At 41.7% G+C, this 12,769-nt stretch overlaps 1 protein-coding gene across 1 annotated transcript in view; it reads left to right on the top strand.

The window, feature by feature from the left end:
• The window catches only part of LOC121273208 (sodium channel protein type 8 subunit alpha-like), a 228,576-nt gene that overhangs the window by 82,961 nt on the left and 132,846 nt on the right, over positions 1–12,769 (top strand). The window contains exon 8 of the mRNA XM_041180199.1: positions 7,494–7,557. Coding sequence (XP_041036133.1) covers positions 7,494–7,557 — 64 coding nt within the window. The remainder of the gene's footprint in view (positions 1–7,493; positions 7,558–12,769) is intronic.

Below are 12,769 nucleotides of genomic sequence, written 5' to 3' on the forward strand. Positions count from 1 at the left end.
GGTGAAATTAGGAGATTTTTGATCTTGTCAAAAACATTTTGCTGATCCATATTCCAGCACCATTGTTGGCCTTATCTCAACAGCTTTCGTAACAGCTCATTGATTTCTGCCAAGTTTGGTCGGAACTTGCCTACTTGATTGGCTGTTCCAAGGAATCTTTCTAATTCTGTGATAATTCTAGGCTGTGGGAGCTCTCTAATTGCCTTGATTTTCTGCAGGTCAATAGTTATTCCTGAAGCTTGCACAACGTGTCCTAAGAATTTCATCATAGCCTTGCAAATTCACATTTGTCATTCAGTGTTGAACATTGAGGACTGCTCTCACACAACAGTCACGTTCTTTCCTCGGTGAACCATGTATGAAAATGTCATCCTTATGGCATATTACACCTTCCATGTCTTCAAAGGTTTGAGACATCATTCTCTGGAATATCTCAGGTGCTGAAGCAATTCCGAATGGTAACCTGTTAAAACAATAACAACCAAATGGGGTGATAAAAGTAGTTAACAGTCTGGATTCTTTGTCCAGAAGCATCTGCCAAAAACCACTATTGGCATCCAATTTTGTGAAGAGGGTGTTTTTGGCTAATTTAGCGAGACTTTCATCCATTGGGTGGATCTCGCACTCCATTGACTTCTTTAACTGAGTCAAGTTCACGCAGATTCTAATTGAATCATTAGGCTTTGGTACTATGACCATTGCAGAACACACTTTGTATGGTTACTGGAGAAATGACCCCTTGTTGTAACGTGTGTTCAGCCTTGGACAAATGACTTTGTCCAAGAGTGGGCGAGGGACCTTCCTCGCTGTGAAGAGATATATAGGCTTAGTATCCGCCCTTAGTTATACTTGATATTCTGTCCTCAGTTTGCCTAAGCCTGAAAATAGGGATGGAAATTTGTTTCTGAATACATTACTGGACTGCTCATCAGCAATTTCATCAACCTTGCAAATCAGCCTCAACTGCAAGCATGCTTTTCTGCTCAATAATGATGACTCCTGGGTCTGTATAACATACAGGGGTTCAATCATTTCTTTATCCTTGTATCTTAATCTTGCCAAGTGCTGGCCTATTTCTTTCAGTGTAGTCCCTCCTGCACCTTGCAGCTTGATGGAGAATGGCTGTAATGTGATACTTTTAAGCCATTTTACTTCATCAGATAATAGTGAAAAACCTGCCCCAGTATCAAGCTTGAATTCTGTGAGGTGATCATTAATGTCTAATTTAATGCTCCAATAATTATTTTCAGTTTTGTTAATATCTCCTAGGAAGGTTATTTGTTTTTTCAGTGGCTCTTCCCCTTCGTGGATTTGACTTGGGCCTTGTTATTTTTTCTTGCTTCCTGTGAGCTACTTGTATTTTAAATCAGCAGACAATTTTAAAATGTTCCAACTTTCCACAGTTGTGGCACTCTGCTCCCCTTACTGGGCATTCTTAACTCTTGTGCAGGGTTTTCCACCATACAGAGCATTTCAAGATGGTGGTAGCATGCTTTTACCTGATTTCAGAGGCTTTTGCTTTGCTGCACTTTCTCTTTTCTGTTTGACATATTGAATGGCTTCACTCACCCTTTTCCAAGGACATCACTTTCCCCACGAACAACCACAATGCTTTGCTTCCTAAGCTCGGTCTGCTGCGCTATCTGTACTGCCTTTGCGAGAGTTAAATCTTCCCTCGTTTGCAAAAGATCTGATAGGGTTTCATTTAAGATCTCAACTACAATAAGATCATGTATTAATTCATCTCTGAGGATCCTGTAGTCGCAATTTTCTGCTAGCCTGTCCAGCTCATTTTTGAATGAATCTATGCATTCACTCTTATGAAATTTTACTCACTCAATGGTCACATTTTTTCGAACACTGAAGTACCAATCGAATGCCTGGAGGACTTCATTGTATGAGCTTGAAGCCTCATCGATGCCCTGTCTCAATATTATGTTGTCTGCGATAGTCCCTATTGCGTAGAGGAAAGTGCTGACCTGATCCTTTTCTTCATTCTTACGTAAGCCTGAAGCTATTCTGTGTCTGGAGAATCTCTTCCTCCATTTGTCCCAGTGTTGAGCCTGTTGCAAGCCTTCAGCACCCCAGAAAGGTTCTAGGAGTGGCAGTGTAGACTCCATGCTTGTCTTAAGTTCTGGATCATTTGCTGCTTCAGTAGTTTGCCTTGTTGATTGTGATCCTTACTTTCTGCTGTCTGGACTCCGGATCTGTGTGTCTGCTTGCATCCTCTGCAACCACAATGCTCTGTTCTCAGGTGAGTCCTCGATCTTTTTTCTTCCTGTCCTTTTTCCAAGGGTTTGTCAGCTTTTCAGGCTTGCAGTCGTCACTTGGAGTTTTTCTGGATCTTTTGCACTCTGTACACTGCCACCATGTTGTGTCTTGCATTTGGGGTCTAGATTGGGTTTCTTTAGGGTTTGCCTGTTACCCTAAGAATGCTACCATAGACTGTTATTTGTAAACAAAATTCTTTTTTTGTTTACAGATTTATGTACATTTCAGTATGCGAAGTTGTTCTTCTGCTTCCCAGTTACTTAATCATGTGACATTGCATCATAGTTAAATCAGTATCAGGTGCTCCTGATGTTAACCCTTTACAATGGTGGTGAGCCACCTTCTTGAACTGCTGCAGTCCATCTGGTGCAGGTATTACTGAGGCAAAATGGAATTCAATGGCAGTAAATGTAAGGTGGTACAGTTTGATTTTGGGGAAGGCTAAGTGATGTACATAATCTAAGAACATAGGAAATAGGAGCAGGAGTAGGCCATCCGCCACCCCCCCCCCCCAAGTCTACTAAATCAGTCAATAAGATCGTGGTTGATCTGACGTGGCCTTAACGCCATTTTCCTGCCTGTCCACCATAACCCTTGAAGACTGGAGGGATTTGCGGTTTCAAGTCCACAAGACATGAAAAGTAACTCCTCAAGTGAATAAGCACATAGAAGAAGTGTCGTGAAGCTATTAATAACATTATTAGAAAAGACTTTACTTTTAAAATAGAGGTTTAGTCTGTGGGTGTGTCTTAATTGGATTAAAGCCAGCTAGTCTGGGAGCTTTGATGTGTACTAGTTATGATATGTAAGAGAGATAGCGTGCATTTGCATTTTTTGAATCGAGCATTCAAGAAGTGGGGTGTAAAATTATACCTATCTAGCAGATACCAAGCAATATGTTTATATTACTAATACAATTGGTACTATGAAAGGGGGTTTTATTGTTCGAGAGGTTTAGTTCAGAGGTTGGTGATACAATGAGAATTTACATTCAATGGGGCTGGTAGGTATAACTGTAGCAGTTTTCGGGTGTGCAGAGCAGAGGCAATGTAAGATCAAAATGCAGCTGTAAACCTCCAACTGTCTCCACATGAGCCAAAGTGAAAAGAGCCTTATTTTGAACTTGTAAGGTGAAAATGCTTTGCCTGGTGTCTGGTTAAGTCTATGGGTTGCTGTTGCCTTAATGGAAATTAGTTTGGGAATTTGTTATAAGTTATGATAGTAGTAATTTGTAGCCATGTGTATATATATTTTAACTTGTGTAAATTAATAAAATGTTTCATTTAGTTTAATGTAAAACCTCAAGAACTGGTGGTCAGATTCCTGAATTTAGGGTCGCATCTCGAACATAACAATTAAAATTATAGGTTATGACAGTTGTTTAAAGTTTCCCTCTGGGATTTTTAAATAACTCAGCTTTACCAACTGCATCGGTCATAACAAGAAGCAAATGGAATAAAAGAACATGGGAGAGGCCAGGCACAGGTGATCGGGAGTAATGTTTGTGCAGAGGATAAACAACCCAGGCTGGTTTGGAATTTCCATACAATTCTAGGAAATGTATTCACCCAGATATTGGAGTGGAAACAAGGAGCATTAAGTCAGAACAGGGAGCATGTGGTGATTATGTCATTTTGTAGCAAATAAAGATGGTTTCTGCAGCTAAGTAATGAGTTTATAAGGACAAGACTATTCATTGTAAATGGCTTACCAGCTCTTTTAAAATAATGAGCAAAGGAGTTTCATTCAGATGTCAAAAGTTGCACAGCGTACTTTCCAGACCTATGCAGTTTGGAAACTTTGGAAGATATTTACCCTAAGAGCAAGTTTAAAAATTGGGAGTGCTAACTCCTGCCTCTCATCTCTGCCTAACAAACTGGTTGTAGAGTGGCATCAATACGTTAATTGTATTTTTGCGTATTGCACTCTTAGTTGATGGTGGCTGTTTGGGCCACACATGGTTATACATGCTGGGTACAAGTAATACCTGGAATAGGAAAAGAATAGGGTGCAAAATGGGATTGTCAACCTTGTGTTATGCTTATGTCCTGCGAGCTGTGCGACCTCACAATTTGGGCACTGTTGAAAAAAAAATTCTTATTCTGGGGAATTTGATATTTTAAAGTTATTGCAGTTTCAAAACTTTTTCAGTCATTGGCACAATTTGACTTTGTCTTGCAGCAGAATATAAACATCAGAAAAAAGCAGTGTCAGGTTTTTGAATATGCTGCCAAGCAAAGGGCACTGGTTTCAGTTTGTGCTCTGTACAGCAAAGTAGCTCTAAGCATTATGCAGCAGAGCCCAGCTCAACTGGCATTGGACGGAAAAGTGAAAGGAGAGTGATGTGTAGAGGTCACTTTCGTTAATCATGGGCTGTAAAAATAGACCATGCAAATGCACCTAACAGTGCAATCTGTTTAGTTTTATATGTTCAACGCAAACCTTAATCTATGGCTGTTGGGTTCATTTTATCTGAAAGGCAGTACCTCAAATGCCTAAATACTGACACTCAGCAATTTCAGCATGATTTAATGCTACACATCTGTCGAAGGTCACCCTGAATGGTGGAAAGAGATGCAAATCGCTGTTTGATGAAAGCCCTTTAGACGCTTAATTTTTTTTTCATTGACACTTGCTGCCCCGCTGTCAGTTGTGTATTAATGTCCCATTTCCTCCACTTTGGCAAAGGATATAGACAGAAGCAACACAATGAAATGTCCAGCTATGTTATTACACAGCACTGAAACCCATTTGTGTCATGACGGATGACATAGAACAGCACAGCTTAGAAGTTCATTCTCTTCAACTGTGTTGTACTGCTGATGCATTCAGGATCATTTTAACTCCCAAAATGCATCGAGTCACTGGGAAGTTAAAATGCAAAGGAATTTCATACCCATACCCGACCCCGCCTGCTTCCCAGTTTTAACAGAGCTGGGCAGATGACCACTAACTCACAGGAGTAGGGACCCTTCTTAAACATTTAAGTGAGGCTGTGTGCCTCAGATGTTAACTGTGTTTCAGCTTTAACACTGGCCAATTGGGTTTCCTGGAACAATGGATTCTTATAGAATGAGAAAAGGGCACACGGCTCTTGAAGTCATTGTCATTACTTCCATTGTCCATGTATAATTCGCCTTATTATGTATTCTATCCAAAAAATATCATCCCTTGAGAAAAGCCCTACAAGATGTTTCACCTCCTATAACTGCACTCCCCTGCCCCTCACTACCACCACCCAAAGTTACTCAAGACAGCTCCACCTATCTAATTTTATATCTGTATTGTATGTTCATGACCAGTTCCCCTCCTTGCTTGGTGGCACTTTTGTGCTCCCAGGAACCATTGCATTCTGTACAACATTTTGTTATATTTTTCCGCACTCATCTTTAGAACCCTGCTAGTTTGAAACACTTGCCATGAATCCTCATTGGTCCCTTTACAATCTCAACCACAAGATTCTGGAGCTACAGTTGACGAGAGACCAGCACTAATAAATGATTCTGTCACATGGCTTTGGGAAGCTGACTTCACAGTAGCTTTAGTTGAGGCCTTGGAAATGAACTTTGTGGCCTTTTAGTCTATCTGATAATCTGTGGTGATGGTGGGTAAATTTCTAGAAACAGTAATTTGGGACAAAATGAATGGTCACATGGACAAGTGTTAATTAAGGAAAGCCAGCTTGGATTTCTTAAGGGTAAATCATGTTTGACTAACTTGCTGGAGGAGGTAACAGCGAGGATTGATGAGGGTAATGCTTTTGATGTGGTGTACATGGACTCCAAAAGGCGCTTGATACAATACTGCGCAACAGACTTGTGAGCAAAGTTAAAGCTCATGGAATAAAAGGGACACTGAATATGGAATTGGCTGAGTAACAGGAAACAGAGAGTAGTGGTTAATGGATGTTTTTGGGACTGGAGGAAGGTTTGTACTGGAGCTCCCCAGGGGTCAGTGTTGGGACCTTTGCTTTTCCAAGATCTTGATGTACAGGGCTTCAAAGTTTGTGGATGATACAAAACCTGGAATCATTGTGAACTGTGAGGAGGATAGTATAGAATTTCAAAGGGACATAGATAAGTTGGTAGAATGGGCGGACAAGTGGCAGATGAAATTCAATGCAGAGTAGGGTAAGGTGATTCATTTTGGTAGGAAGAACATGGAGAGACCATATAAAGGAAAGGTTACAACTTCAAAGGGGGTGGAGGAGCAGAGGGGCCTCGGTGTATAAGTACATAACTCATTGAAGGTGGCAGGACAGGTTGAGGGAGCAGTTAACAAAGCATACAGTATCCTGGGCTTTATTAATAGAGGCACAGAGTACAAGAGCTAGCAGGTTATGTTGAACTTGTATAACTCACTAGTTTGGCCTCAGCTGGGATATTGAGTCCAGTTTTGGGCGGCACACTTTCGGAAGGATGTGAAGGCTTTAGAGAGGGTGCAGAAAAGATTCACGAGACTGATTCCAGGGATGAGGAACTTCAGTTATGCAAATACATTGGAGAGGTTGGGACTGTTTTCCTTGGAGAAAAGAAAGCTGAGAGGAGATTTGATAGAGGTAATTCAAAATCATGAGGGATTTGGAGAGAGAAGATAGGGAGAAACTTTTCCCATTCACGAAAGGATCGCGAACGAGAGAGCACAGATTTAAAGTAATTGATAAAAGAAGCAATAGTGATATGAGGAGGAATTCTTTTACGCAGTGTGTGGTTGGGGTTTGGAATGCTTTGCTTGAGAGTGTGGTGAAAGCAGGTTCAATCGAAGCATTCAAAATGGAATTAAACTGTTATCTGAAAAGAAAGAACATGCAGGGTTATGGGGAGAAGGCTGGAGAATGGAACTAGATCAAATGCTCATTCGGAGAGCTGGTGCAGACACGATGGACCAAATGGTCTCCTGTGCTGTAACAATTCTGTGATTCTGTGGAATACCAAATAGGATGGCTTAAAGAAGTGAGAAATGACATGCAAAATGGGGGTATACAAAATTTACTCAAAAAGATTGAGAATGCAGTGTAACCTAGCTTGCAGCTGATTGTCCAGTTTTCTTGTCTAGAGTTTTCTTACATGTCTAAAATACGAATGTGGAACTAAGTAACACTTATAATGTTTTTCAGAACTTTAATTACATATTGTGTGGGGGGGGGAATGAAAGACTAATTATTGTAAACTATTTTGTGAATTAATTAATCTAATTAAAACATTATTATGTTTCCTTCATAGCAAATTTCTACAAGGTGGCAGGAATGGCTGATCCATTGCTTTGTGGTAACAGCTCAGATGCTGGGTAAGTTCTGTGTGCCCTTTAATTGGTGAACTCCACCCTGTTTGTGAGTTATATTATTTGTCAATGATTCTTAAAATTGAATTTGGCTGTCTGATGTGGGACTGAATCATAGAGACCAGAAGGTCCATGGTTTGATATCTCAACCTGTGCTATGTTAACTGCCTTCAACTAGCGAGCTGTTGGGGAACTGCATTTGGCTTTGGTGGTGTTAAACTGGGGAGAGAGAGCCTCAGCCTCTTTTTATGATTGTTATCCAGTGGCTTCTGTTGAAAAGTGAGTGGAACTGTACTTTCATGCTCTCCCAGCCTCATACTTGAGTGGCTATTGGGATGAAATAATGTTGACTGACTGTGTCTGTGGAACTGTTTGTTCGCACATGTCATCGCCTTCAGGAAGGGAGAAAAGGAAATTATAGAGCAGAAAAATCGGATTCAAGAAAAATGAGGGGGGAAAAAATTTAAATTACTTCGGTATTTCCTCCTTTCCCAGAAATATAACCAGAATGATTTACATTGCCTAACTGCTGATGAAAAGAATATACAAGATTGCATCGCATATAATTTGAATAGTTTTGTTGAAAACCAATATTTCTGGTTTTATTTGATTATTGTTTTCGAAAACAAACCCATGCATCCTTGGAACTTCTAGGCCAGGTTTTCCTGCCTGATTCCATCTAATGGACTTTACAATAGGCTCACCTTGGCCCCTGCCAGGTGGCTACATTGTTTGTTTTCTATTCTTTCATGGGATGTGGGCATCACTGGCAAGGCCAGCCTTTATTGCCTGTCCCAAATTGCCATTAAGAAGGAGGGGTTTGCTAGGGCCATTTCAGAGGGCAGTAAACAGTCGACACATATTGCTGTTGAGTCTGGATGGCAGATTCCCTTCCCTTTAGTGAACCAGATGGGTTTTTACAACAATCAATGATAGCTGTTGCAGCCACTATTACTGAGACTAACTTTTAATTCCAGGGGCAGGATCTTCCCACCGTCAGACAAAGTTGAAGTGCGGGTGCGCACAGGCGTGCCTCTGATCAGCGCCCCCGATCGGGGGAGTGCTGCCATTTTACATGGGTGGGCCAATTAAGGCCCGCCCAGCGTGACGTCCGCATGGAAGCGCTATGCGCTCCCTGTGTGGGCGGGGGGTAATCCCTAAACCCGGGAGTGCGCTGTTTTGGGCATGCGCACGAAAGAGCACACTCATCTCCCTGAGGCTAAGTATTGCCTCAGGGAGATCGCCTCTCCTGTCAAAAATATTAAAAATAGAGAAAAAAAATTCCCTGACATGTCCCCTCATGTGACACTGTTTTGCCAGTGGGTGGGTTTTTAAAAAAACTTTAATTAAATTTTTAAAAATCTACATGAAACCTCATCCTGCCCGTGGATGAGGTTTCATGCTTTTTCTAATGCCTACCAGGGCTCCCGGCCTGCTCGCCAACCTTAAGGTTGGATGGGCAGGTCTACTAATTAGTTTAATAACTCTGTCAATGGCCTCAATTGGCCATTGACAGGTTGGCAGGTGCACAGCTGACTTCGCTGTGCCCCCGCCTACCTGAAAATTTAAATCGGACGGAGTTCTGCCCGACATCACCACGCATCGGCGAGTGGGAAGCAGGGCCCGCTTGCCGACGGGAAAATCCTGCCCCAGATTTTTATTAGCTGCTACTGTAGTAGGATTTGAACCCATGTCCCCAGAGCATTTACCTGGGTTACGGGGTTACTAGTGCAGTGACATTACCATTATGCCAGCATCTCCCACTCTGGGAGCATTAGCATGTAGGAGGAACATGTTCATCAGACAGCACTAACTAAAGTTAACGACTGCACTCAACAGGGAAAAATATCCACTGTAGATGTTGCACTTTTTAAAACTTCCTCTTCTTGCACATGATTTCTCATCTTACTGAGATGGGAATACAGGCTTGAGTTTTCACAATAACTGGGTGGATGAATGTGTCAGTTTGGTTCCATTGATCGCCCCCTCACCTCTGGATGGGAGTGGCAGAGTAGGCATTTCAGCTCCTCATCTTAGCTGCCAGTGTGTGAAATGTTAAACCAAGGTTCTGACTGCTTGTTTTAGATGGCCAGGTGGACATTAAAAATCCTATGACACTAATTGAAGAGGAGCAGAGGGTTGTCCTGGTCAACATGCCTCCCTCAACCAGCAGCACTAAAAAAAATCAATCTCATTGCTGTTTGTGGAACATGCGTGTCTTTGAGAAATCATTCATTACGTGAAATGCTCTGAGTTACTTGAAGCAATGCAAGTATTGTTGTTATTCTTTAGCTATGGCAGGACAAGATAGTTGTGGGGATAACTTTGTTATCTGAGTCATACAATAGCTTAGCATTGTGGTTGCTTAAAAAAAAAGGAAGAAGGGGTGAGTTTCCACTTGACAGTATTGGGGATTGGTACTATGTCAAGTTACCACCTAACCTTCCCCTGAAACACGTTTTTCTCACTGTTCCATGGCTTTTGGCTTTCTATGCTTACTTCCAAGTTGCCAAGAGGCAAAAGACAATTTTTGAGATAGCAGCAGAACTTTTGCTAGCAAAACCTCTGATAAATCTAATCAAGTGAAGTTTTGTTTCTTCATTGAACCTAGTTCTTAAACAATAAATAAATATAGGTTTGTTGTCCAGAACAGGTGTACTGTCTACCAAAGTAAATTAGGAATTATGTATGAACCAGCTGATTAATCTTACATCTGCATTGACACTGATATCCAAAGACTTGAGAAATAGGAGCAAGAGTAGGCCGTACAGTCCTTCCTGTTAATTCGATTATTCACATGTTGAGGGAAAAAATTAGTCTGAAGCCAACTTGCACCTTAACACAGGTTTATTTCCAAAACTACAGAGTAAATACAGACTCTTCCACTTCCCCCCAGGCACAGAGTGAACTGGTTTATATACTCTTGCAAAGATTTCCCAATCCTTCCCCAATTGGGGACAGCTACTCTTAATTACCAACTTAAAGCATGTACCCTATTGCAGCACAGTTTCAACGTTAACACCTCCAGCTGCTCCGCCATTCAATAAAATCATGACTGATTTGATCTTGGCTTCAACTCCACTTTCCTGCCTGTTCCCCATAACCCTTGATTCCCCATAATTCAAGGCTTGGGCTGATAAGCAGCAAGTAACATTTGCATCACAGAAGTGCCAGGTAATTACCATCTTCAGCAAGAGAGAATCTAACCATCTTTTCTTGACATTCAACAGCATTACTATTGCTGAATCCCCTGTCATCAAAATCCTGGGGTCATTATTGACCAGAAGCCTAACTGGATAACCACATAGATACTGTGGCTACAAGGGCAAGTCAGAGACTAGGGATTCTGCAGCGAGTAACTCACCTCCTGGCTCTCCAAAGCCTGTCCACCATCTACAAGGCACAAGTCAGGAGTGTGATGGGATACTGTCCCCTTGCCTGGATGAGTACAGCTCCAACAACACTCAAGAAGCTTGACACCATCCCAGACAAAGCAGCCCATTGATTGGCACCCCATCCACAAACATTCACTCCCTCCACCACTGACGCACAGTGACAGCAGTGTGTACCATCTACAAGATGCACTGCAACAACTCATCAAGGCTCCTTAGACAGCACCTTCTAAACCCATGACCGCTACCATCTAGAAGAACAAGGGCAGCAGACACATGGGAACCCCACCACCTGTAAGTTCCCCTCCAAGCCACTCGCCATATTTGATTACTAAATGTGGCCAATATTATAAAGTGTGGTCATGCTGCCTGTGGAAAACTAAGACTGGATATAAACCACTTGACCCCCAATGATGATTAATGCAGCAAGAAAATCAGAACAGATGGCTGAGGAGGGGGAGGAGAGAGCAGGAAATAAATAACTCCTTTTTTCAGGGATAGACTTCATTTTGGATTGAGATCAGAAGCTGGGCAAGTGTTTTTGGAACGCAGATTCTGAATTCCAAAGGTTTAAAAGCAGCATGGGAGAAAAAGTTAGGATGGTTAAAAAGAAATACTCAGGTATTAAATGGTGTTGGTGTGCTTTGTATCAAGGTCAGTGATGTGGGAAATTCTGCCAACAACTAGTTTTAATGATATTAGTGATCCTATCTGCATTTGGGTGGACCCAGATGTGCAGCAGGCACATGCATTGGGATAAAAAGATTTTGGGCTGACTTGCAGATGTTGATTCTGTGATTAGCTTCAACCCTGTGATGGTATTTAGCCAAACGTTTCTTCCACCCAGCTCAAGACAGAAGCAGGTCTGATCTCCTCAGCAGAAGGTGAAAGAGATTAATATATTCAAGAAGCAGCTAGCTGGTGCCCCTCTGTTGCTTCTATTTCCCTACTAGCTCCGTCTTGGATGAGCCAAAATTTCTTTCAGTTAACCATGGAAGACCAAAGCCCCCAACTGTCACAAAGTTCGTATATGTGACACTGATTCTATTCCACCGCCACCTCCACCCAGCCGTTGTCTCAGGATGAACTAGAGGATTTACAATCTAGGTGGCCTATTCTAGCTCTACAGTCTCTCCATCACAAAGACAACCTGCTTCTGTGAAAGGGAAATCATGTTTAACCAAGTTATTGCAGTTCTTTGAAGAAGTCACGTGTACTGCAGATAAAGGGGAACTGGTGGATGTACTGTACTTAGATTTTCAGAAGGCACTTGAAAAGGTGCCTCATCAAAGGTTATTGCGGAAAATAGAAACTCATGGTGTAGGGGATAACATATTGGCATGGACAGAAGATTGGTTGGCTAATAGGAGACATAGGGTAGGCATAAATAGGTCATTTTTTGGTTAGCAAGGTGTAACAACTAGTGTGCCACAGGGATCAGTGCTGGGGCCTCAATACTCTACAATTTATATAAATGACTTAGATGAAGGGACCAAAGGTATGGTTGCTAAATTACTGAGTACATGAAGATAGGTACAAAAGTAAGTTGTGAAGAGGACAGAAGGAGGCTATAAAAGGATAGAGATAGGTTAGGTGAGGGGGGCAAAGATCTTGCAAATGGAGTATCATGTGGGCAAATGTGAAATTATCCATTTTGGCAGAACAAATAAAAAAGAAGCATATTATCTAAATGGTGAGAGATCACAGAGCTCTGAGGTGCAGAGGGATCTGGATGTCCCAGCGCACGAATCACAAAAGATTAGTATACAGATACAGCAAGTAATTAGCAAAGCTAATATAATGTTATAATTTATTGCAAGGGGCAT

This window comes from Carcharodon carcharias, chromosome X, assembly GCF_017639515.1.
Source record: "Carcharodon carcharias isolate sCarCar2 chromosome X, sCarCar2.pri, whole genome shotgun sequence".
NCBI classification, from domain to species: Eukaryota; Metazoa; Chordata; class Chondrichthyes; order Lamniformes; family Lamnidae; genus Carcharodon; species Carcharodon carcharias.